The sequence below is a fragment of the Blennius ocellaris genome (genome assembly GCF_963422515.1).
Source record: "Blennius ocellaris genome assembly, chromosome: 17".
In the NCBI taxonomy this organism is placed as follows: Eukaryota; Metazoa; Chordata; class Actinopteri; order Blenniiformes; family Blenniidae; genus Blennius; species Blennius ocellaris.
This window is the reverse complement of record NC_137666.1, coordinates 6,363,954-6,390,351: the sequence shown is the minus strand read 5'-3', so window position 1 is coordinate 6,390,351 and position 26,398 is coordinate 6,363,954. Positions and strand designations below refer to the sequence as shown.

Below are 26,398 nucleotides of genomic sequence, written 5' to 3'. Positions count from 1 at the left end.
CCGCTGGATGGCCGGCTGCTCGGCGAGTCGGCGGCGGCTCCACCCCTCCCGCAGACGAAGGCATGGCGAGCACCGAGGCTAGAAGGGAGTGTGAGACAGAGGGCTGCAGCAAGGACGCCAAACTCCAGTGTCCGACATGTATCAAGCTCGGTATCCAGGGCTCCTATTTCTGTTCACAGGTACCGCTGCTCGGCTCGGTTCGGACCCGGTGGAAGCGGCTTGTTTAGCCGCAGAGCCGGGCCCTCTCCCTGCCTGCATCACGAGGCTGCTAACTCACCACCATGCTAGGTGCACATGTGTGCATTAGGAGCTACCACAACAGCTTACCGGGCGTTTATTAAAACTTTAACTGTGCATGTTGCGTAAGGATAAATATTGTGCAAAACCCACGTGGGGAATCGACTGGTCGTGGGTCTTGTTTGTGCAGACAGCAGGCCGGTGAGAGAGCGTTTAGCTTAGCTGACTTGCTAAAAGAAAATGACAACCCAGCTTCAAAAAGTAACGTTGCTCTCAGTGTTGAATGAACGTGTGTTTACGTGAAGCAGTAAACTGCAGTGGAATCTGAGTCACAGGGCAGATCACTTACTGTCATGCTGTCTGACCCTGATCCTGGCACTTATTTTATCACCAGACCAAAGCTCATGCATAAATCTGGCTTCTCAGAAATGCCATTTTGTTCAATTTGCACACATTTTTTGTTAAACAGTCATCCAAAAACCCTGAACTGCTCATGGATATATTTAGCTGGACTTGTGAGTGTAAATCAGCAGTGTGCAAACTGCAGAAAGTTTACAAAGTTCACCTTGAAAAGGTGTCAGATGCAGTTTAGAGACTTGAAGCATGCATATTTAAATATGTGCAGGTTAACTCTTTGTGTACACACTGCCTTGGTTGCATTCACAGTTAAGGCTTGCTTATTGTGCTTGGTTGTCCAATTCAATCATCACAGCCTGACTTTGCTACATATCAAACAGTTAAAATTGGTGGAGAATTTCGAATGAGAAGTTGAACAATCCTGTTTTTGTATAATCATATACCACTTTGCTTGCTTTTGTTGTACAATTGCTTAAATCGTGTACCTAATGATTTTGTAAATTGGTGTTCTTTAGTGTGTCTTAATTTGAGTAATGTATTCCATGTTTAGTTTTGTCTAATAAGTATGCCCTTTTTCAATTTAAAATGTATATTTCCTATGGAATCAATAAGGTGTTTATCCCTCTAAACATCATTGAAGCTGCAAGTCACGTTACCTTCACAGTCCTGACTGTTGGCTGAGCACAGTTATGTTGAGTGACAGTTTCAAGTCTCTTCTGGAACCATCTTATCTAACTCCAGTGGTCTTTGCTGTTAGTGCAGTTTTGTCTTTGCAACTTGACCCTATGCCCCCCCACCCCTCCTAGCTGTCCATGTCATTCCAAGACTGCAGTGGCACACTATAGTCTTAGTCTCTTAAAGTTCTGTAGCTAATTTTAACTTTTAACACAGTTTTAGGGGCTTGATTGAAGCATTTCACTGCACAAAGGGGAAAAAAAGATTGCATTGGGGATTCCTGAGGCTATCAGTATTCCCCAATGACGGTAAAAGAGTGTTGCTCTGCTACTTTAAAAAAAAATTTGATCCAATTATCCAAAGACTTAGTAGCTTCGGACCATGTTAAAACTGAGGATTTTTAATGCTGATCATTTTATTTTCCAGGAATGTTTCAAGGGAAGCTGGCAGTCTCACAAGTTGCTGCACAAAAAAGCCAGTAAGTATCATACAATGTCTGTGATTTTATGAGTAGCTTTAGAAAGAGTTTGTGCAAGATATTTCTGCAACCTGTTTGTTTTTGTTTTTTATTAGAGGAAGACAAGAACCAGAATGAATCTAAAAACTGTGTGGAGAATGACATCAACACAGACCCATGGCCAGGCTACCGCTACACTGGAAAGCTACATCCTCACTATCCTCTGGTCGGTTTGTGTTGTAAATACAATTTGAAAATAATGCGTGAAGCACCTTCAAGCCTAAATTCATGGTAGACAAATGGATTTTACCCCCAGGTGGGGCAGTTTTAAGACTCTTGGGATCCCAAACATGAGTGATGAGAAGAAGGATTGTACAGTAATCTAGTCAACGTTTCCAAGTGGGTCTTCACCTTTGTCTTAATTATCCTAATAAAACAATCAACTTTTATTTATAGAACATTTTCCAGACAGTAAAACGCAGCACAAAGAGCTTCACTTGTTAAAAACAGAGGGTGACATTGTGGATGCATGCAGGCTCTCTCCAAGTGAAAACTCCACAGTTGTTTGGGTGTCTAATTAGGTGGAATCTGGAGGGTTTTTCAATAGATGTGCACCGGGCATTTTTAACTGAGACTCCCAAGGTCGGCTCAGGACACGCTGCAGAGATTTAATCACTTGGTGGGTTTGATAATGGCTCTTCGTATTGCCACCATAATCCCATGAGGAGTACGTGAGAAAGAAGATAGATGGCTGGGTGAAAATTGAATTTAAATGGACTTTTACTAATATAAAACGTTTTTTTACTGCTCCAGTAGTCTCTGATCGTTTTACATGATCAGGCGCAATCACCCATTCACACGTACGTTTTCGAATACACTTCATCCTGTACGGGAACAAGCCGTGGAGTAATCTCGGGACTCGTTGAGATAACTCCAGGTGGTGATCAGAACTGAATCTTGGAATTGGAAACTCCTCGGAACAAGTGTTAGTGAGGCAGACATTGGAATACAACATATATTGTACCTGGGAAAAAAGTCCCTTACAAAGTCCAAACATTCATATTCGTCATATTGCATGTGTCAAAACTCTGGCAGTAACACTAAAAGTCATAGATTGTGACTTGCCGCAGGTCTTTTCTTCTGTGCCATATCGATCAATGTGAATTCAATGATGTAACCCGTCTGTCTCGGCTCTCTTTGTAGACTCCCATGAGGCCGGTCCCGGGTGACATCCAAAGACCTGACTACGCGGATCATCCCAGAGGTAACAAGTTCTCCTTCTTTCACTTCGTTGCGCGTCCTCTGCAGGCACATGCCATCGTAGTTTTAGCTGCATTCAATTAAATCCAAGAATATTAATGATTTGAAATACATTTCGTTTCAACACATGCAAAAGGAGAAACAGCCTTTACGCTGTAAGTACTTAAAGTCTTTTAGTATGTTTTTTTTTTCTTTTGCTTGTAGAACTGTGATCCTTGTCTATTCAACAAGAGCCGTATTTAGCCTTTTACTCCTGAAATGGCATATTTCGCTATTATTGGGTGGGTATTTAAATGTAGAATGTGGCTCAGTAAAGGGAAACAATTTTTTAGGTTTAATCCCATATTTGTTATCCTTAATGATTTATTCCTAATGATTAAACTCTTCCTATAATTTATTTTATTCTGATCTTTTATGCTGTTTTTCAGTTCATTACCTGGTGCAGACTAGGTCATTTGGTTTTTGTGGCTCTTCTGATTTTCCAGACTGTAAAACATTTGCACCCAAGCAAATATCCATTCATAGAAATCTGGTTTGGTAAAAGGAGATGTTTTAGTCTCTGTGTGACTGGGTCCAAGTGTTCTCTTGGAGTTCCTCCCAAAAAATGGATGTTTACTTTAACATGACAACTTGAAAGAAACTACATGACGGTACTCTGAAAGCCCGTTTTCATGTAGGTGGCCAATGAATTGCCAACCAGTTGAATATTGACCTGCCAAATCTCATTAACGTCAATGGACAAACAAGCACGTTAAACCTATCAAACCTGTACCGGCCAGCAGCTCACGGCTTAGCTATCAGCACGACACCAGTAGGCACAACCTGTTGCAGTGCGATCCTCTGGTCAGGACAATGCGCTCGTCCATGCGTGTGTTTTCTATCATGTTTGCGTGAATACACATACGAGTCGATTTGTGTGTCGTCGGCTTCAGAGCGACCGGATCAGCCCCCGCGGGCCTCACTGAGCACAGATTAACACCCAAACTACTTCATTTTGCAGGGAGGAGAAATGTGTGCTCTGCCGCAGCTGTGCAATTTCACAACCACCAATTTGCAGCTGAGCTGGTGTGTTTCAATCAGTATGGCTTGTTCAAGTGGCTGGAAGTTGTTTACAGATGCTCGACTGCATGTTTTCAATACATGGTTTATTTCAGGGTTCTCTTTAAAATGGTTTTGCGGTAGAAGTATTAATTACACCTTTCAAAAACTTTTTGTTGGGTGACAATGGCTATAAATGACTCTAAAAATTAAACTTCAGAGGCAGGCGTGTGAATCAATACCTTCCTCTCTGAGCTATCAGAGCCACTTCTCCAGCAGACTGCACAGCAAACAGAGAATGTTTTTTCAAGTGAAGGCGTAAGAGGGGGCGGTCCGCTTACATGACAATGTTGCTTGGGGCCACTGAAAACGCAACATGTTGAAAATGGCTCCCAAAGTGGAGCCTCTTCAAAACTCTGTGATTCTGTCTCCCTGGAAATGGAGAACTGAAAACATGTGCACTACGGCTGTGTTACATAGTTCTTCTGCACATGCGCGAGTAGAAGGACAATAATGGCAACTTGATAGTTCTTTAGTTGAGTCACTCATGATAGTGGTCCAATGTGGTCATCTGTCCATATGAATGTCCGTGTACTCCCACTGTTAACATTTATAGTTTATTGATCGTTGCACACATGAGGGTGGTTTCATTACAAAAATAAAAACACAAGTTGCCCTATATGAAAACATTTTCAGCACTTCTGCCACTTCAATATTAACTGACATGAAAATGTAAAAACTGTGTTGGCACATGAAACGTGTGGATTAGGCATTGGTTGACTGTAAATACCGCTGGAGCTTATTCAACCTGAATACTTAGCAAAATGCTAACCTCCATTGTGCTCTAGGGTACAAAGCACCTTTTACTTGAGCAGTGTTTAATATCCTTGAGGTTGTTGCGAATGGTGGTTTAAAGATGTCTAGTAACTCTTGACAGTTACACATTCTGGAGTTCTTATGAAATAAAGAACCCCTGCACCCGTTACACCTGTTTTATAATTTGACTTACTTTACTGTCTAATATGGGGTTTTTGCATTTAAAACCTGGTTTAATTGACAATGATTTAAAGTTCAGTTGTAGTTTTCAACAATATATAATCCAAAGAAAAAGTACCATATAGAATAGATGCTAGTATAAAGACACTCCCCTCTTCTTCACAAATACCATCTCTTCACTGCTCATGTTGTTTTAAACGGAAGAACTCACTCAAGGGTGTTTATTCTAAAGCAGTGCTTTGTTGAACCACGCTGTAATATCTCAGGTTGATCTCTGTCCCCCATTGGCAGTGGATTATTGAAGTGAAACGTAAAGCTGCTGACAGGCCTGCAGTTGCTGTATTTCTTCATCGCCCGTCAACTTCTTTTATGTAAACGATCACGCATTGTAATCATTCTAACCTGCCTCAATATACATGTATTTTCGCTGGGAAAGTCATTCACTGTGCAACCATGGCAACCGCCACATCCCTGTCATCAGGCTGCATAGATCCATATTCAGGTAGTCATGGTTACGGTCTCTTTTCTCTCTCCTGTGATGCGTCGTCAGTGAGTGGAGCACAATTGTAGCCAGCTGATGTTTCCCCAACATAACCTAATCTGCATGCTCACCTGAATGCTGTTCTCTTTTTGAACAATGAAGAGTATTGTGGCTGTTACAACTCATAAAGAAGCACAAATAAACTACTATGGGAATATTGTTTTTGCACATGTTTTCCGTCCCTCAAGAGTACCATGTGCATCAAAGCATAAGTAAGTTGACTTGACTGTTGCACTCGCACTATAGGCTCTGGGGGTCAAAAGAAGGGCTGTATTGAACTTGTACACAAATCGGTCTCATATCTGTGTTGCTAAGCAACAGGGCATGTTCATCCAGCATTCATCTCGCGGAGTTAATAAATTATAGATCATTGAATTGTTGATGACGCCCGTGTTTTGGCCAACAAGTGTCGGCGCACACTTTTCAGAGTAATAATAATGTCAGGATCTGGTTTGCGTCCACAGCGGTTGGCTTCGATTGATAAGGCGGCTGCCTGCGCACAAGCCCGTGCTTTCTGTTGTTCTCTAATAGCACCCGCCCCTGCCTGTTCTCCTGAGTCCACAGCGTGAGCGTCATTAGAGTTTGCCTCAGCTCAGGTGCTGCAGCTTGTAGTGTCATCTCTGCAGGAGCAGCTAGTTGCCCACAGCAGCAGCTTTCATATATTTGTTGGATTCAAACGGGAAAATACTCCTCACAAGCTAGTTTCTGCTTAATCTGTTGGCACGAACTAAAAACATGTCAATTTGTTGTGGGGGGGGGTGGTTGAAAGGTGAGTACATCATGATTTGATGACTGCCAATTCTTCCTTACATGCAAACCTGAATTATAAATTGCTTTATTCACTGCTTCAGCATTGCCAAACGCACTTTACATTTTTATTCACATTTACACACACACTCAATCTATCGAATGGGATCAGTTTAGGGTTCAGTTTCTTGCTCGGTTGGTCACTCGGTCAATTCAACATATGGACAGAGGGAAGACGGGGACGATTGAACCTGCAACTTCACTACTGAAAGAGAACATGCTCAACCAGCTGAGCCAAGCAATGCCAACAACTACAATTGTTTGACCCAATAAAGGAAATAAAGTAGGTTTTCATGCTCATCAGTATCATCTTGGTGTCAGAAGCAAAACAATATATATATAAGCAGCTTCTTCAGTAGACTGGCTTCTGCTGTAGACGCTAGTAAGGTTTCATGTTTGCACAGATGTTTATGCGAAATGAGCTGTTTGAAGTTGAATTAACCGTGTGCTGTTTGACCTGTTGAAGCTGCCAGGAGTCAGATGCCACCGAAGGTAAAATGATAACACCAAGGATTAATTGAAATACCTTATAGCATCTTTTTTAGCCCCACTTAAAAATGGAAATGTGAGCCCAAAGTGTTGCCTGTGGTGGAAGCTCATATCAAATCAGGAGGATGTAAGTCCACCTGTGAGTATGTTGGAATTGGTAGACTGACGGCAGCTGCTTCTGGAAAGGATGGAGCAGACCGAGTTCATCAGCGTCGCTGGGTATTGACATGTGAGTGATGTCCGGTGTCTGTCCTTGTTTGTTTCCCACAGGGATGTCTGAGTCTGAGCAGTTCTTGAAGGGGACGTCACAAATCAAGATCCTCTCCCCCGAGGACATCGAAGGCATGAGAATCGTGTGCAAGGTAGCACCAGCTGCAGCTTTCACGCTGTTAGTTTTGCCTCGATCGCAGGTTGGTTTTTGACACATATGTTGTTTGCAGCTGGCGCGTGAAGTTCTGGACATTGCAGCGCTGATGGTGAAAATAGGTGTTACCACGGAGGAAATTGATCACGCAGTTCACCTGGTAGGTATACAACAATTCTACGTAGTGGGTTTTAGATCCTTCCATGTCGGAGGCCTTTGTGTTGCAGACACAAACATACAGCACTGAACGCATTTAGTGTGTTTATGATGTGTTTGTTCTGACATCAGACATTTTGGTAAATCCGAAGTAGCAAGTGTGACGGAATTGTTTTGTAGTGAAGAGTTTTGATCTAGAAATTGCATTCAAATGACACAAAACATGAATATATCTGTATCATATTAAGTACAAGTGGAAAGGCTGAGCACATGCCCATAAAAGAGAGGGGGAAAAACATGACTTGATTCCCTACTTTGAGGTAAACATAGTCTACATGTTGTGTAGAAAAAAGCCATCAAGATCCAAAATAAATCCAAAAACACTAAACCACAAACAAGACAAATCCTCGGTATGCATTTGCAATTAATAACATGTCCCTGACTGATCAGTGTCTACAAAAAGCAGCAATCCTTTAAATATCCACTGAGCTTATGAGAATATTTAGTACACAGCAGCCGGAAACGTCTCAGTGAGAGACCAGGAGGCTCTGCTGCTTCTGCATGCACATCCATGGGTATTAGAATCTAAACAGGAGTCCACAGCAGAATAAGCTGCTTGGTCCTGGCAAAGAGGATTTTGCAAAGTTTTCGTTGTTGCAACCCCATAGTCGGCTCTGCTCCACATTCTATAAATGTATGTTCTTAACAATTCCTCCCGGGTACCGCTTAAAGAGAAGTAATTGTGCTTTCTGTCATAATTGTCAAGAAGCACAATCCTCTGCGTTCAGATTTTTGGATAATTAATGAGTAGTTGTCACAGAACCAAAAGTCAAGAGTCGACACAAGCCTGAGGTTTTCAGTGTTAAACATTGAATAGCACTATTGAAGCTGCTGAATTGCTTTTTGCAGAGTCAGAGCTCGACATTTGTTCTTGTTTCCATGTCTAGAGAGAAGGTGCACCAAGAATTTCCACTTTTAATCACGATGGTTGTCATTTCAGGCCTGTACAGCCAGGAACTGCTACCCCTCCCCTCTCAACTACTACAACTTCCCTAAATCCTGCTGTACGTCTGTCAACGAAGTGATCTGCCACGGCATCCCCGACAGAAGACCCCTGCAAGAAGGAGACATCCTCAACGGTGCGCTCATCACACTACACACCCTCTCATCTCTGACAGCTCCGCTTTTGTTCTGTGGATGAGACGGCAGGCCGTGAGGGGTCGGTGAAACCAGAAACAAACTTGAAACGGCATTTTGAAAGCATTCCAGCCCAGTCATGTTGTCGGTGTCCGACCAACTCCTAGGAATAGTCACACTAAGTTTGGAAGATGGGGGGATGTTTTATTAATGAGAGTGGAGGGGGAAAACAAGTTCTCTTCCATGACAAATGGTTGTCCCAGCATCTTGAAAGGGTGTCAGCAGGAGTTTGGCCAATTTTAGCCTCTTTATGAATATTTCTGTGAAGGCAATGTCTTCCATCCGCCACTCCCCTCAGAGCGACTGATGGAGCACTTGCCAGTAAGTCATCTCTCGCTGCGTGGTTCGACAAGACAAATAGTTTCATTAACCTTTACCAGTGGGGATTTGCTAGTCACATTCTCTGCTCTCTACATTCCTGACAATCAGCAAAAGAAAACCCCCAGTTTGCACAGTAGTACTGCATGCTCCAACTGACGTTGTATTTGGTTTTTTGTGAACGTTTTCTGAAAACCTGCTACGTCGCTACCAAGGGCTTCAGGCAGGTTGTTCACGCAACTCGTCCTCAGTGTTGAACACAATGATTCTGACGCACTCCTCTTCCCACACTCACACAGTGGACATCACCGTCTACCACAATGGTTTCCATGGCGACCTCAACGAAACCTTTTTCATTGGGGACGTGGAAGAAGGAGCAAAGAAGCTGGTTCACACTACATACGAATGCCTTATGCAAGCCATCGACTCCGGTAGGCAATGACTGCACACGCTACTGACGTCGGCGCTTTGTCTGCTCGCGGGGCTGGTGGGCCGCTTGCTCATTAACTACCGCTGCTCAATCATCATCATCACTGCACATGACGTCTAAGACGACGTTGTGAGTAATAAATGTGTGCAAAAGCAAAGAAGGTTAATGTGTATGTGGCCCGAGCAACCGGCAGCTCCAGCTTATTATGCAAGCGTGGACAAAAAGTAATGAATTCCTATCAATGAACAAAGGTCACAACCTAAATCCTCTTTTGAACAATTCTACTCCAACAAAGCCGTGATGATGTTTTATGCTTTTAAATCGCTATTCATCTCCAGTATCCTATGCAATTTGCTGCCTCAACAGTTCAGGATGTTGCTGATATGCGGAGGTGTAATAATAACCGACAGGGTCAGTAGAGGGATTTTGCTTAGTAACACACTCCCTCTGATGATTGCCAAACAGCTGACGGTCATCAGAAGAGGTGTATTATGAGAGTCCAGCAGGGCCCTCTTCAAACATGTTCTGTTGAGTTACATTGAAAGGCACATGATCGCTGGCAAACCTTCACTACGCCTGGTATATCAGAAAGATGAATCGAATCTTGTAACTGGAAGAAGTGGTTCAGATCCCTGTGCTGACAAGTCACTATTGTCATACCTAATTAATATCAGTCTTGTTTAACATTTTATTATTAGTTACTCACACCTGATATTTCCACTAGTTTCTGGCAGTGCATGAGGCTCCTGTCTAATGGTAGCAGCTGTCATATCCTTTTATGTGAAAATCTGTCTTAAAGGGGTGAAATATCCACTCTCAATAATTTGTCAAACCGATAACGATGATCAAATTATTGCAGAAATATATTTATCAATAATATCTTTCGATCAAACAAAATATATTGAATAAGCATGAGAGGCATGAGCCAAAAGCAACTGGCACAGCTCATACAGGGTTGAATCAAAAGGCTATGGTTATTTACCTATTAGTATTAATATTGTTGTAGTTTCTCACTGTGGTGTTTTGTTATTACAAGAACTTGTGGGAAAAAAAACCATGTTATGTAGTTCTGGATTTGTAAACATCTGACAGCGTCATCTTAGACTCAAAATTTTGGCAGATAAATAATAAATGCCGCTTTTGATGCTATTACATAATTTGTCCACCAGAGAGCAGTTACACATGTGAGACTCATTTCAAATTGGGAATGGGAAATACTGGAACAATCAGAGTTGGGTTTTTTTTTTTTAGTTTATACGGTGGAAAATTAATTGCAATTGGCAAAAAAAAAATTATTCATCTTTATTTATGTGACAGTGAATGGTCAAGTGGTCACTGTGTTTATTTCCCAGCCTGCAAAACCTGATGAATTCTTTTGTTTACAAGTTAAAAACAAGTAAAACTAGTCTTCCCTATCGAGACGACTCTTCAAGACTCTGTACCTCTCCACACAGTGAAGCCGGGTATCCGCTACCGGGAGTTGGGTAACATCATCCAGAAGCACGCCCAGGCCAACGGCTTCTCAGTGGTGAGAAGTTACTGCGGCCACGGCATCCACAGACTTTTCCACACCGCTCCCAACGTGCCACACTACGCCAGTGAGTGACCGCACCGGTGGGAATGACTGAATGTGAATTTCACACGTCCCGACAGAGGCGTGATTCTCCTGCTCCTTCATTTCACAGAAAACAAAGCAGTCGGAGTCATGAAGCCGGGCCACGTGTTCACCATCGAGCCCATGATATGTGAAGGTGAGATGACTTCCGTGTATCTGTAAGACAGAGCAATAATTAAAAGTTGTAGCAGTCGAATAAAGCAGACAAACTAATCCAGAGGCTATAGAATAAGAACGGAGCCTAATCCTAATCCTATATTAATGGATTTCCCCCCCCCCCCCCCCCCCTCATAATTCTGACAGTTTAGTGGTGTTTATTTGGCTTTTTGAGAATTTTACTTTCCCTGTCTTTATTTTGCCTGACCAAAGCAGGATTCACATGGATTTCTCAGAAGACAAACAAACATAAATACCCGTCTCAAAGTTTGTGAGTCGGCCAAAGCTCATTTGGAGCCAAAAACCTGGTCACATTCACACTCCGGCTTAGATTTTCTGAGATGAGCTGAGGCTGTTTGGCAGCCACAAGCAGGATTTGTGGATTAAATGGTACCCAAGAGCCAGCAATGCTTTAGAACAGGTCATTATAGATTTAAAAAGCACTTTATACCACGCAGGTATCCGGTTAGCTGCTGCCAGAGTGCGATGGTGCCTTTCCGCGTTTGTGTTTCATTCGACGGTTCTTGCGTTTGGGGTCTCAGGCGGCTGGCAGGACGAGACGTGGCCCGACGGCTGGACAGCGGTGACCAGAGACGGGAAGCGCTCAGCTCAGTTCGAACACACTCTGCTAGTGACGGAGACCGGCTGTGAGATCCTCACCCGCCGCATGGAGGACAACGGACAGGCTCATTTCCTGAGCCAAATGTAGGCCTGGCCAGAACGTACAGAGGACTGGACTTATTGAGACACAAACACACACACACACACACACACACACACACACACACACACACACACAATATATACACTTGTGCACACAGACGCACGCACACACACACACACACACGTTTGAAATCACGAGGCGCCACTCGGAGCTCAGTGTCACCGCTGCCCTCGTGATTCTTTGATTAAATATTGGTTCCTAAAAATAAATGGAAGTACTTGAATGTGTCTTATATCAGATGTGGATTGCTTTATTAGTGAAAACTATCCTCTGGAGGGAATATCAAAAGTATTTATGAGATTTGGTCTTGCTTAGTGGTCAGGCTGGACATCGGACCTGCATTCTAGCTGATATCACTCCGCAGTTCATGGCAGATCCAACTGGTACGCCACGCTTTGCTTCTGTTCTCTCAGCGTCTCCTAACTTAATCGCACGTTCTATACATTTACCCGAGAAAACCAGAGCAGAGTCAGCAATATCTAGAGACACGAGAGGATTCCAACTAAGTCTGCAAGACTCAGCAGCTCAAAATTTAGATGGAAAGTGAGGTCGCATTTGAATCTCAAGCAGCTCTCCTGGATATCCACAGAACTCCTGCCGCACAACAACAGGTCAGTGGAGAAAGTGTAAACTACTCATCGTTTCTGGTGCGTTAAAGTTTCCCCCCGACCTCAGAACCCCAAACATATTTCAGTGTTTCATGGTTAATACAAAAACAAAATGCAGCTTTTAGTCTTGCAGTTCAGTCTTAAAAAAATGAACGAGTGCAGTGTGACGTGTTAGTCTAACGAGTGTCGATGTCTTTGAGCGCTAAAGTGACCCGCACACGCAGCTCTGTCGTGGAGTGTTTCTGTGGGTATGAACGTACAGTGTCGTCGATCTTGTCAAATGCTTTGTGATGTTTATACGGTTTAGAATTAAAGGCAAACAGGCTATCCAGAGAGCTAAATTGATCCTCGGCAGCAGTTAGTTATCCCGAACAACACCCACCTGAGCGTTCGCTGTTAACAATTTCGCTCAACTCTTAGGAATGTGTCCTTTTATGAGCCACAACTGCTTGAAGTGTGACTCAGTGTTTCTGTGGATATCCAGGCGGAGGATCACGACGGTTACTAATTGCTTCAGTCCTGCTTTGAGGGAAAACCTCCGTGTCATTACTAACAGCCCTGGTGTAGCAAAAGTGAAGCCTTAACACGTGAATTTGAGAATAGAAGCATTGCTGGGTGTCTGGAATCATGTAAACTGGTGTCCCTCCTCCCCGAAACTCAGCAGGAGGGATCTTACTGGTGCGAGCAACAGTGGTTATTTCTACTGGTCAGAGCAGTAATGTGATTACAGTTTTTCTGCCATCTTTGTATTTCTTCTAATGGAGTAATAAATGACTCTTCTGTAGCTGTTTGTGGATGACTTTGTCTTCGAAGGGATTGGAATTTGCACTAGGGCCTGAGCAGTATCGATTTTTTTTTTTTTGGGGGGGGGGGGGGGGGGGGGATTCCGATATTAGTGAATAAAGAATTCTGCTATATCTGTCATTATTTGTTTTAGTGCCGAGGTGATGTGTCAACGTAAATGTTTATTATTGGTATCAAATGTGTCAGTGAGGCGCATCATGGTAAACTCTGAGCTGTTCATTTCACAAACCTTTTAGCTTACCGAGGTAAACTCGCTCGGTTCAGTCAATGTGCCGTTGGCTTTGCGCTCTGCTGTTGGGTGACTGGAACGTGACATGAAAGCAGTTGGAGCCTCCTCTACTGGATACCTTATATGAGGATGTTTAGAAAAACACCATTGTCCCTCCATTTTATCTGTGAAAAATAAGCCAGCCAATCAATCGCCGGGGCTCTAACCTTTACTCCCCTCATTTCTGGAAACAATTATCTAATTGATGTTTGTCCAGCTAAAGCATCTAAATATCAGAAGAGAATGCTGAAGCTCCCGATTTCAGAAAGCTCTGGTTGGACCAGGTGTGCGCAACAAAGCATTTCATTGCAGTCTTCATATTTTAATTTGCTCCACCTTAACAGCCAGTAAGTTGATGGGGATGGTATCAATTTACAGACATTGTCAGCTTTGCCTTATAATACCCTGCCACTGACTTCTGACTCCTGTAATGGACATTTTCCCTACAGTTGCTACTGTAATTCTGCATCCTAAATAAAAACTAAATCATACAAAACTGAATAACACTTTTTGGGGTTTTTTTTATACTTGGGACCATGGAGGCTTTAGCGAAGGCCTGGGTGATAATTTTATTTACGGACACTTCTACTATTGATGGTGAGGTCACCACTGGCCCGTTTGTAGAATTGTACAACTGCTGTCAGTAGTGATCTCAACTTAAATTTTCAACTTCCTATAAAAGCCTATTTCCATTAAAAAGTAAGGTTATTTTGTCATCCATTAGAGGGCACGGCACTTGCTGCAGTATCTTTTGCAGATCCAGAGCCCTTTACACCAGGGGTGTCCAAACTCCGTCTTGGAGGGCTGGCGTCCTGCATGTTTTAGCTCTCTCCCAGTTGCAGCACACCTGATTGCAATGAAGGGCTTGTTATTGGGCTTTTTCACAACCTTGGTAATGACATCATTAGATTCCGGTATGCTGAAGCAGGGAGAGGACTAAGAGAACCACCGGGTGCCAATCAAGATGACTGGGATGACCAAGCCGACATCCAGGGAGGCACTATTGGCCACAGTGTCCCTGTCGTATCAGGTCCACTGTGGGAGGCCGAGCATTGGTCGGCACAATGGGCCAAAGCAGTTGGAGAGGCGAGACGGAGTGCCCGACGGCTTTTTTCTCTACTGACCACAACTTTGACCCAAAACCAGTAGTGGTTTGGCGTTGAGCTGGAGGACGGTCAATGGTTTGTGGAATCATCCCAGTGGACCAGGTCCTGGAGGACCGCCGTCAGCCACGGGATTGTTCATTGGCGGTGTCCATGCAGGCTGTCAACAAGGCCGACTGGGCCTTTAAGCTGGCGAACATCCTCCTTAAGGTCAATGAAGTCTTTGTCAGTTAGACTCACAGGCGAAGAGTCTTGAGAGAGCCGGGAAGTAAGTTAGTTCATAGTCCATTGCACAATCCGCCACTGACCAGGAGCGTCAAGCACATTTTAGCTCAGGGGCCAATTTCATCTTGTGTGATCCGGACCGGTAAAATAGTACGTGGTGGTTATCAAAAATGACTAAAACAAAAATCAAAGATTATGAGAGAATGCATCTTCAACCCACCTCCAGATGAAATAAAAATAATTCACCCATACTACCAACGAGAAATCAGCAGCTGTGTCCTTCTCTAACATGAAAGTTTAATGTCACAGCCGGAGCTGGACAACCTTGCCGAGTTTAGAAATGTGGGTTTAAATAAACCCACCAAGCCGCCCCAAACCTCTCAGTTCTTTTTGCTCTCATTGTTCTTTCTCAACCAGATGCATCATCTGTTCGTCTTGCAGAAATCACAACAGGCTTCATTACCACAGAAAGTGTGTGGGAGGAATAATGACTGTAGTCTTCTGGGGTTCATACTGTTCCTGAACCAGGCTGTTTTGAAACCCAGCTGTTGACACGTTTAGCTGAAAAGAACATGTTTGAATCAGATGTGTTGTAAATTCCCTAACTCGGTTACAATTTAAGCCAAAAAAAAAGTACGTCTAACATTCCAAAGCCAAAGTCAGAACTTTCCCCTCTCACATAAGATTAGAACCAAATGTTTGCGCTCGGATCCCACAGGGACGTAAAGTTGAGGATGTTAAGAATTAAAACATTGTGAACTTCATGTGCAGAACGAAATAATCCAACTTTTATGTCCACACTGTTCCAGAAAAAAGGATCTCTCAGCAGTTGTGGTTGTATGATCTTATTATTCATTCACTCAAGATCAAAGAACATTTCTGAATAATCCTGTTTTGGTTTCAATGTTTTCTCGTCTCAGTTCTCTCCCAGTGAGTACTATATACGCTTCTCTCTGACGGAACATTGTCCCAGTAAGACAAACACTCAGGGCATTGAAAGATTTATTAAAGTGAGGTGAATAACCGTGTAAACAGCATGTTTGGTTGTCCCACACTCTGCTCCTCCGTGTCTAGAGCTGGAGGACGACGCGGATGCTGAAACCAAAGGGAGAAAGCAAAAATGTCAGCGTTTCTTCACCACTTAAAATGATTTACCGTGTGAAAAAAAGTTATTTTAAGTGAGGGAATCCAGGATTACCATTTCCCAGCATGCATTAGATCGAAACCTTCCGTGATCTTCTCAAATGGCAGAGTGTGAGTCACGAACTCGTCCACTCTCAGCTTCTTCTTCATGTACTCGTCCACTAGCTTGGGAACACTGTCCACGCTTTTGTAACCTGTGAAAAATTAATATGAGCTCTGTAACAACCGGCAATAATATACAATAATTACATTATTGGTAAGTAATCACAATCTCGCATTATTGGCCATTATTATGCTATTGGTCATTATTACATTATTGTTTGTTACAAGGTCCTTCAGAGGAGGGGAGTGGTGATCGCTGTGTCTTCAGCTGATTACACAAAATGGTAGTTTTTTTTCTGCTTTGTCAAAGTGTAATTAATGACTGTGAGCAAAGTCCAATTACAGCTCAGATAACTACTATCAGTTACTTCTCATGTTACAACACAGCGTCATAGTCACTGTTTTACCTCATAAATGTGAAGAAGAAATGGCTTTTGGGCCATGAATGAGACAAATAGGTAAAAAAAAAGATAGTTGTTGCAGTGTTTGGGGGATATTTTTCCCCAACCCAAACCATGCATGTCAGGTGTTGCTTTGTTTTTTTGTAATACAAACATTGCATACACATAGAGGACATTCAAGCTCCTTTAAACAGTCTTTCTTTGTCTTGTGATCCACATGAGGGTGTCGTAAATGTGCACTCTGTTGGAGAAGCAGTGTTAAATTCAAAAGAGTGAGAGCACAAACAGCACTCTGGATTCCCCCACTCTTATTGTTGATTTCAGTCATCGGACTGCAGTGAACCATCTTAAATCGTCATCTCAAATCGTTCAGTGGTTGAACTGAGTCATACCTCCGAAGGCAGTGCCTTTCCAGGTGCGTCCAGTCACCAGCTGAAACGGCCGGGTGGAGATTTCTTGTCCTGCAGCTGCCACTCCGATAATGACACTTGTGCCCCAGCCTTTATGGCAGGCCTCCAGAGCAGCCCTCTGCCACCAGCAGACAACATCATTAAACCATTACCTCATATATTCAGTGCACCTATGCACACGATTGGTCCACGTTCAGCACGCTAGATTTCCTTGGTTTAGGACTCACCATGATTGCCACGTTGCCTACGCATTCAAAGGAGTAGTCGACGCCTCCATCCGTCATGTCCACCAGAACCTCTTGGATCGGCTTGCTGTGGTCTTTTGGGTTCACGAGGTCCGTGGCTCCAAACTCGCGAGCAGTTTTGAACTTGTCGGGATTGAGGTCGATCCCAATGATCCTGGCAGCCCCGGCGGCTTTGCAGCCCATTATCGCAGCGAGGCCCAGTGCCCCAAGGCCGAAGACAGCACAGGTGGACCCCGCCTCCACCTGCAGGGTTAAAGTGAGCGATGAGCGGGGGGCAAATGCAGATAAATACGATGCTTATTCATGCTACAAAAGCATTAGATATAGTAGTCCAAACAGACAAACTGTTTGTGTCGGTCTCAGCATCTTCAGTCAACTGATGAAATCAATGAACCACAAACTCATGATTTAAGGAATTAACTATGTAATCAGCCTCTGGGCACGATGAATTACATTAATTGCGAAGATACTTTGATCGAGACAAAACCGGACACTAAATATGTGACTTTGTTGCTCCCTTGTCAGGAGAATTAGCCGTGATATTGATATTGACACGGAATCACCTCATGCAGTCGGAAACACGAAAGGTCAATCGCTTTGTTTTGTATAAATGTAAATGATTGAGACGGTGTAAGAGATGAACTAACCTTGGCCGTGTTCAGAGCAGCGCCATAGCCGGTGGTGATGCCACAGCCCAGCAGACACACCTTGTCCAGAGGAGCCCTCTCATCCACTTTGGCAAGAGAAATGTCAGCAACCACAGTGTACTCTGAGAAGGTGCTGCAGCCCATGAAGTGGAAAAGACTCTGTCCTTTGCAGGTGAAGCGAGTGGTCCCATCCGGCATTAGTCCCTTTCCCTGCGTTAGTCTGGAGAAAATCACACAGAATCATTGAGTTTGTTTGGTTTTTTTTTAATTCAAATGCATAAATGGAGAGTATGAACTCTGGTTGGTTACCTGATCTTCTGACACAAGTTGGTTTTGGGATTCCTACAGAATTTGCACTCACCACACTGTGGGACGTACAAGGGTACGACGGTGTCGCCTAAAACAAAAGCACATTGTTACGTTTCTAATATAGATTTATGCAGATGTGTATTGGGAGAATGAGTGTTAATATGTTTGGAACACTGTTGATTTAACGTCTTTTTCAGGCAGAGCTGATGTGGAATGTAATTGGATTACTTCCAACAGTGAGTGGAATCTGTCAAGACTGAAAACCAAGCCTGTGTGAGAGTCCCTAACCAATTTGACTGTGAAGTGCTTGCCTCTGTGCCTGCGAGAGAAGAGGGAGAAAAGGAGAAAAAAGAGGAACCTGGCTTAAACTTGGTGACTCCCTCTCCCACACTCTCCACGGTGCCGGCTCCCTCGTGCCCCAGCACGACGGGGAAGACTCCCTCGGGGTCGGAGCCGCTCAGCGTGTAGGAGTCGGTGTGGCAAATCCCCGTGGCTACAATCTGAAACAAAGGATTGTGGTCTGAAATCCGTTTCCCTCTGATGTACAAAAGGTTGTTTCGCCCCATTTTGTTGTGGAGGGGAAATTAAATATACAGCACTAAAACGGGGTGCTTGGTTTGATTTTATTACAGGTGGGAGGTGCAACGTACACAGGGTGCAGTGTAGTACCTGATTACATGTCTACTTAATGAAAAGCTTACAGATAAGGGCTTTACCGTGGAGCCAGTCAGGATATAAATATATACAGCAAACTCTTGCTTGCTTCAACATTATTACGTCATGCTTCCTTCCTGAACGTTCATGTTAGTGTTAAGTACCTTGATGCGGACCTCCCCGGCTTTCGGAGGTTCCACGTCCACCTCCTCCATTACAAGCGGTTTCCCTGGGCCCCATGCCACAGCAGCCCTGCACCGGATCACCTACAAAACACACATACACACACGCCGAAAAGCTTCAGCTGCTCCATCAAGACTTGTTTGAGCCCAATATGTAAAAACGACCCAAAATGTAACAATGACATGAATTGTTGTGAAATAGGATGTAATAAAACGAGAGATGTAATAACTGGTTGATAATGTAACAAAAGTGCTGAGCCTGACATGTAAAAAGAGCCTGAGCCAAGAACTGAAAAGCTTTTAATATTATAATATGGGGCAGGCAAACTATTTTTCCACTAATATTGCAATAATTCTATTAGATCATGAAGTGATTCAATGATTTATAGTTTGGACTTAACACAGAAGAATGAGATCTAAAAGTTTGTGCTATTTGTTCATACGTATATACAGTTTATGGTATTTATGTATGATTGCGGTTTTCCCAAGTCATTTATGGTCTTCTGTTCTCGATAATCTGTAATCTATTTCTCCAATCATCAGTACAACATAATGTATAACATTAAACATATTAAGATCACATTAAAACCTTGTTACATCTTTTTACATTGTTGACCAGTTATTACATTTTGGGTTTCATTACTTTTTTTTTTTTTTACTTATTGCATTATATTTTATAACAATTCAGGTCATTGTTCCATATTGATTGGTGGAAGCAGACCCCATAAGAAGTGGTCACACTTTTAATCAGGTGGAGCTTCCAGGTCTACTTTTCAATAAGCTGTAGATGAATGAACTTTGACTTTTACGTCCTTCCGAGTGCCCGCATGTTGCAGCAAGGAATCAGATGAAACAGCTCGCAGAAAACATTGAATTCACTGAAAGTGACACGTTAGATTCCTCTTGAACCCGGTTCTGAGAGAGGGGAGATGCCTGCTGCCAGAGCATTCACTGTAAACATGAACTCCACTCTGTAAACACTTGACTGAGCAGGAACAGTTCTTGGCAATCATCGCAGTGTTTTCACGCACTAAAATCTATCAAACATTCACATAAGACAATCCTCCTAAAACTAAACACTGTAGATGTGGCAATGTGCTTACCTTCCCCGCAGTTGCCATACTTGTTCCTTAGCCACACGCTGACTCTAAGCTTAGCCGGGGGTGTTGGTTTTATCAGTGTTTGGACCACACACACACACACACACATACACACACACACACCCTGCCCCTTCCTTTAGCGCTCACTCATTCACATTCTCCAACCAGGAAGAGGCAGACCTACACTCTTCCTCTCATGTGTTCACTTGTGTCTCAAGAGATTTCCCTTCTTTTATTAAATGACAATTAAGGATACTTAAAGAGATAATAGTTTCACGAAGGATGTATTCAATAATAATGTGAATACATGTTATTTTCTCAGGAAAAAGGTAGCCCGTCCCTGGTTGCGTAAGAGACACCGATGCCCCCTATAGGAGGAAATGGTGTAACTCTGTTAGAACCAAGCTCGTGAAAGGCAATGGTGCAGCATGTTGCCAAAACTCTTTCATGTAAATAAAAATGTTTATGAGCTGTCGTTTGACCTGTTGGATGTTTCATGGCTACAATATAGAATTTTGGACATTTTTATTTATATTTTAATGTTTTTTTTCTTCTTTAAGCCAGTTTAGTTGTTTTAGCCACTTTTGTTGATTTCACAGTTTTCGTTATTTTGATGTTTTACTTGTATTTCTCCTGTTACCTTTTAAAGTGATTTACTCTCTATCACTGTTTTATCAATTGAACCCATCAACACTAATATTAATGAGAATTTATTGATTGAGTGGGTCTAAGTGAATGTTAATTTGTGGAAAAAATACAAGGTACATGTATTTGCCTGTTACAGTTCTTTTTCATTGCCGCTGACATCCAAAAAAAAACCAGGAGATACAGAAACAACACTTATTTATTGATCAACTGAAATGGTTGTATTCGATGGATGAAAGGATGGATGGTCTCCGTCAGCCATGGTAATTGACTACTGACCTGTCCAGGCTATATCCTGCCTTTCATCAATTGTTGGCTGCAATAGGCTCTAGGCCCTTGAAACTTTACTCTTGATGAAGTATTTACAGAAAATGAAGCAATGGATGGATGGATTGCTGGTGTTAGCCCACTGATTGACTGTTGACCTGTTCAGGTTTCATTCTTCCTCTCATTAGCATGTAAAAAAAAGCTCTGGCCTTACACTGACCAAATATGAATAAAGCAGATAATAAAGATGGATATATAATCGAATACACTTTGTGTAATACATTGTTAGATTTAAAAACAGAATTAGTGAATTTCAGTAAATCACCATCTTATATTCTGCTGAAACAGAACGTTTCAGATTGGAGACGTTTTTCTCACTCTGGAGAAACCCTCAGGACAGTCCGGATGCTGTGCAACAAAAAGAAGAGGCAAAAAATGAGCACAGCTGCATTTGTTAATATTTAATAGAGAAAACACTGTAAAATCATTACCTCTTTCCCTGTTTCAACAGTTCAATGGCATCGTTGACTTCATTCAAAGTCATGTTGTGAGTGATGAACTCATCCACCTTGATCTTCTTGTCCATGTAGGCTTTTACCATCTGCTGCACGCCATCCTTACTCTTAAACCCTGAGCCACAAAATGCAGATGAGGCTACAGAACTCAAGCAACAATGTGTTTATTCGTTTGCATTTCCTGACAATTGAGACTGTTCTCACCTCCAAAAAGGGAGCCCTTCCATGTTCGACCCGCGATGAGCTGAATGGGTCGGGCAGCAAAGTCTTGCTTGTTGGTGATGCCAACCATCACACTGACACCCCAGCCTTTCACACAACACTCCAATGCACTGCGCTACATGGACAAAGAGCTCAATGTCAAACAGAAATGTGTTTTTTTGGCTTTGTGATAGAAACCTGGGCTGGGCGGTATGGGTACATTTTTGGTTTATCGCCCAGGCCTAATAGAAACCCTGAACTTTTGCACATTTCCTAGATATTAAATACTCTCAATGTGTCCCAAGTCATCAACATACACTAAAATGAAACTGATTGACTAAATTCACAGTTTTTGGTCAATGATATGCTTTACTCAGGTGGGATTGATCATGCTTGTATTGGGCTCATTTATGTGCACACAAAACCATATGTTATTACATATTAAAAGAGGTTTGAAGTTAAGCTTCAGGGAGTATTCTTTAAAAATTGCTCAGGCGTTCCAATCTAAAAGTTATATAAGTATTTTGACTATTATAGACTGTTTTATATAGACTATAAAGACTATTTTGTTATCCGAGTCAAACTCTGTTTTGCAATGAGCAAAAGTATTTCATCATGAATTACAATCCCCTTACCATGGTTCCAACATTTCCAATACACTCCATGGAGTAGTCCACTCCTCCGTTGGTCATGTCAGCCAGCACTTGGCTGATTGGTTTATCGTGATCCTTGGGGTTCACAAAGTCGGTAGCACCAAGTACTTTGGCCATGTTGAATTTGTCTGGATTGGTGTCCACAGCAATGATTCTTTTGGCTCCTGCAGCTTTGCAGCCCATGACTGCAGCCAGACCCACGGCTCCCAGGCCAAACACGGCACACGAGGAGCCCGGTTCAACCTGCAGTGAAGAAGACTTTGGTCAATTTCTATCATTCCAGACTGTGAACACAAATAATCTTATTTTGTAATCATGAATAGTATGTGTTCTGTCAAATACACTAACTCACGTATGCTATCAAATAATATTGACTACGACATCCGAACCCAGATACCTTGGCGGTATTGACAGCTGCTCCATATCCAGTGCTGATCCCACAGCCCAGGAGGCAGACTTTGTCCAGAGGGGCAGCAGGGTCGATCTTAGCCACAGCAATCTGATTCACCACAGTGTACTCAGAGAAGGTACTGGTTCTTGAAAACTGCTGCAATATCTTCCCTTTACAAGTAAACCTTGAGACGTCTTCTGGCATGCCCTCCACACGAAAAAGGGACCTGAGTAGCGGAAGGTTAATTCTCCTAGGTGTGGCTGAATGAGATACATTTTTAGTTGAAAGCCCAAAATGACATTTTAAACTTTGTCTATCTTGTTTTTGTTTCATTTCTTCCTGTTGATAACCTTCCAAAAATATTCTAACAAACTGTTGATCTTCTCATTGAGGACAGATGTGAGCACAGACAATATCCGCCTTTGTGAAGGAGAAGAATCAAATTGAAGAATATTCTGTGTTAAACTCACACAGTGTTGTCACACATGTTGGTCTTAGGGCTCTTGCAGAAGCGGCATTGACGACACTGGGAAAGAAAAATGGGAATCACCTTGTCACCTGAAAGACACAAATGAAAGACATGTCACGCTGCACATTTTCTGTCTCCTCTGTTTCCTGTTGTATTTAAAAATGTAACTGTGTTTCTTGCTTCATTCTCCATGACCTCTCCCCCTCATGTCTGATTGCTCTTCTCTGCTCTGATGTGTTTCACCTGTGCCTGACTGAATGAATGTCTTCTGGTGGCTGCAGAATATATTGGACTGGTGGAGGACGAGATCCCGTAGTGGTCTGGTGGGGGCCTGGCTGGCGGCCTGGGGAGTGGGGGGCACCCCCCTCCCAAACAAATAAATGTATGTGCGTATGTCTGTATATATGTAGATATGTATGTCTGTGTGTGTATGTGTATGCTTGGTGTGTGTATCTGTGTGGGTGTGTATGTATGTCTGTGTGTGTGTATGCGTATGCTTGGGTGTGAGTGTGTGGGTGGGCTGGGATTAGGTGATGGGGTGGGGGGGGGGGGGGGGGGTGGCTGTCCTCCGGCCGGGCCTGGCTGGGCATTCGCTCTTCCTGGTCTGGGGCTCGGCGGCTGGGGCCTTCTCTGTCCCGCTGGGGTTGGGGGGGTGGTGGGGGGATGGCCCCCGGGGGTGCGGCAGGCTCCGCTGTCGGGGCCGGGGGGGCTCCCTGCCCGCGTGGCCTGGGGGCGCTGCACTGGCCGGTCCCGGCTTGGCGGCTCGGTCGGGGCCCGGGGCTCTGCGCCCTTTATCCTTCTCCTGTGGGCCCCTCTGGCCTGGGGGGGGTCCTCTCTGCGCGCTCCGTCTGGTGCCTTCCGGGTTGGGGCGTGGCTCTCCGGGGTGGTTTGTCGGGGCCTCCCTGGATCCGGTGGGTCGCTGGGTGCCGGAGTGGCGGCGTCCGGCCCTGGTGGCCTTGGGCTCCGAGGTGGTGCTGCGGGCCCCCCACAACAGTTCCATTCACATCCAGAGGACAAACCACACACACACACACACACACACACACACACACACACACACTTCCACTCCTCATTGACGAGATTGTTCTGTTAATTATCAAAACCAAGTTGTTGTTTGCTTTTGTTGTTGTTGTGTTTGTTTGTTTTATTTATTTATTTATTTATTTTTGTTCTATGTCCTTTTTGTTTTTGCTTTTGTTATAATTGTTGTCATTATTTAGGTCTTTTGCTCTGTTGTTGCTCAGGCTGGTCTTAATCTCATGGCAGTTGGAAAATATTTAGATCACTGTATTATCAAAAAAAAAAAAATAAATAAATAAAAATATTTGTGTAGCACTAACAAGGGTATTGTATGTATTTTGTATTTTGTATTTTTTGTATTTATTTTGTTTCACCAAGCCTTTCTCTGTCTCTCCTCTCCTCTCCTCTCCTCTATCCTCTCACCCCAACCGGTCCGCAGAATGCCGCCACCTCTGAGTCTGGTTTCTGCAAAGGTTTCTCCTTGTTGAGGGAGTTTTTCCTTTCCACAGTCGCAAACACACCTGCTTGCTCATGTGGATATGTTGGGCTTTTCTATTTTCTCTATAACAGCAAATTGGAATGACTGTAAAGTATTTAAAAATAATAAAAAAAAAAAGTTTTTGGATATTTGACTGTATTTTGTAAAAGTCTTCAATTAAAAACATTATGTTTAAAAAAAAAAAAAAAAAAAATATTGTGCTTGAGGTCTGTATACCAAGGCCAGTTCATCTGTGTTGCTGCGTTCCTGTTCCAGTCGCTTGCTACATTGTGTTCCTGACTTCTAACCCTGACTTGTTTCTACCGATTACGACTCCTGTCGAGCCGTTGACTGATATCGGGATGCTAACCCTTGCCTGCATCTTTTTTTGTGCCTTGTCGCAGGCTGCAAACAAAGTATTTGGAACCGACCTTGCTTAAATTCAGTGACTCCAGGCCCGACACTCTCCACGATGCCTGCTGCCTCATGGCCAAGGACCATGGGAAACCTGGATTCATCTCTGTCTTCCAAAAGAAAGTAGAGGTCTGACCGACAGAGTGAGGTGGCCACAATCTGTACCAAGAACAGGAAGGTGATAAATAGACGTGTTGAGAGGGGGTTCAGTAACTTCAAATGGTTTAATGTTAAAAATATTGATTACCGTGCTGATTTTTGTTAGTTTTTGTTTCTCACCTTGATGCGGACTTCATCATCCTGAGGCGGGTGTACCTCAATCTCTTCAATCACCAAAGGCTTGTTGGGCTCCCAGGCCACTGCGGCTTTGCATCTGATGACCTACAAAATGCAGCAAAATATTGCAGAGAGATATGTAAGACCCATCTTGCCAATGTGTGGGCCTTTCAAAGATTGATTTACCAAGATCCCACAGCAAGAGTATTCAAATGCAGGCATCGGAAGCCAGTTACACAATCATGATCTGCTGGAAATGGCATTCACTGCAATTTGTTTGGATTAAAAATGAAGTGACCAGATGGAGTGATGTGGAGCTAAGTATCAATCATATCACAGTGATTATTGCAAAAAAAACGAATCTGAATTTGGCACCAAAAAAAGAGTGGGAAATTATCAACAAAAAAAGGAAAGATATGGGGAAAATAAACAAGCTGTTGCTTCTGCAATGTTTGCTTGTCATGCTTAACAGATGTGTGCAGAATTTCTGGGGCTGGGAAGTTGCCTGTTCTCCGACTGAACCTGGCCGAGCCCTCGTTCTTGCCAAAGAGGAAACGGGAGGAAAAAAGAAAAAGGGAAAAGAAGAAAAACAGGGGAAAAAAGAGAAACAGACGACCGATCGAGGGTGCAGTTTAAATTAGGTAGAAATAAACTTTTATGAGAAATACTTTGTAATTTCTTGAAAAAACATCTCCAAACAAGTTATTTATTTTACCCTCAAGAGTCTGTAACCAGACACTTTCCAGTCCAGTCTTTAAAACTACAACAACACAGATTACTAGATTTTAACACTCTCAGAAAGCAAATGAGTTATTTATATGTTTAATCACAATTTTATTGAACAATGCCACACCTGTGCATGCATCACTGTGTTTGTATAATTAGGATATCTTCACCGTATTAGGTGACAGTATGCAAACAGTTTCCCAAAAAAAAGCCACATTTCCTCAATTTTTCTTACCTTTCCTGTTGTATCCATTTTAATTACCGATCTCAGCCTCTCAAAGTAAGAATGGGCTCAAGTGAAGACGAAGTGAAGCAGAGAGCGAAA

General features: G+C 43.1%; 2 protein-coding genes across 2 annotated transcripts; one reads left to right on the top strand and one right to left on the bottom strand.

The window, feature by feature from the left end:
- The first annotated feature begins 3 nt into the window (after positions 1-3).
- Positions 4-13,267, top strand: metap1 (methionyl aminopeptidase 1). Its single transcript, XM_080512289.1, has 11 exons — positions 4-179; positions 1,696-1,747; positions 1,843-1,952; positions 2,930-2,990; positions 7,128-7,219; positions 7,298-7,381; positions 8,378-8,516; positions 9,192-9,323; positions 10,777-10,920; positions 11,008-11,073; positions 11,636-13,267. Exons 1-11 carry the CDS (start codon positions 63-65, stop codon positions 11,800-11,802), a joined length of 1,164 nt encoding a protein of 387 aa, XP_080368415.1. The 5' UTR covers positions 4-62; the 3' UTR covers positions 11,803-13,267.
- Positions 13,268-15,810: 2,543 nt separating this feature from the next.
- On the bottom strand, positions 15,811-26,398 carry LOC308142262 (uncharacterized protein). Its single transcript, XM_080512610.1, has 18 exons — positions 26,309-26,398; positions 25,351-25,452; positions 25,089-25,230; positions 23,161-23,248; positions 22,697-22,916; positions 22,282-22,542; positions 21,650-21,782; positions 21,422-21,560; positions 21,317-21,338; positions 21,256-21,279; positions 18,901-19,002; positions 18,441-18,582; positions 18,083-18,170; positions 17,774-17,993; positions 17,109-17,369; positions 16,864-16,999; positions 16,024-16,162; positions 15,811-15,920 (listed from the first exon to the last, which is right to left on the bottom strand). The coding sequence occupies exons 1-18, from the start codon at positions 26,324-26,326 to the stop codon at positions 15,896-15,898; spliced, it is 2,262 nt and encodes a 753-aa protein (XP_080368736.1). The 5' UTR covers positions 26,327-26,398; the 3' UTR covers positions 15,811-15,895.

What these genes read in the sequence shown, in the direction of transcription:
- metap1 (XM_080512289.1), top strand. Translation starts at nt 63, where the DNA reads ATGGCGAGCACCGAGGCTAGAAGGGAGTGTGAGACAGAGGGCTGCAGC. An exon ending in GCTCCTATTTCTGTTCACAG is followed by an intron (nt 180 to 1,695) that starts GTACCGCTGCTC and finishes TTTATTTTCCAG; the next exon opens with GAATGTTTCAAGGGAAGCTG. An exon ending in TACATCCTCACTATCCTCTG is followed by an intron (nt 1,953 to 2,929) that starts GTCGGTTTGTGT and finishes CTCTCTTTGTAG; the next exon opens with ACTCCCATGAGGCCGGTCCC.
- LOC308142262 (XM_080512610.1), bottom strand. An exon ending in CAGCTGTCAATACCGCCAAG is followed by an intron (nt 22,543 to 22,696) that starts GTATCTGGGTTC and finishes TCTTCACTGCAG; the next exon opens with GTTGAACCGGGCTCCTCGTG. An exon ending in CCGGGGAGGTCCGCATCAAG is followed by an intron (nt 18,583 to 18,900) that starts GTACTTAACACT and finishes CCTTTGTTTCAG; the next exon opens with ATTGTAGCCACGGGGATTTG.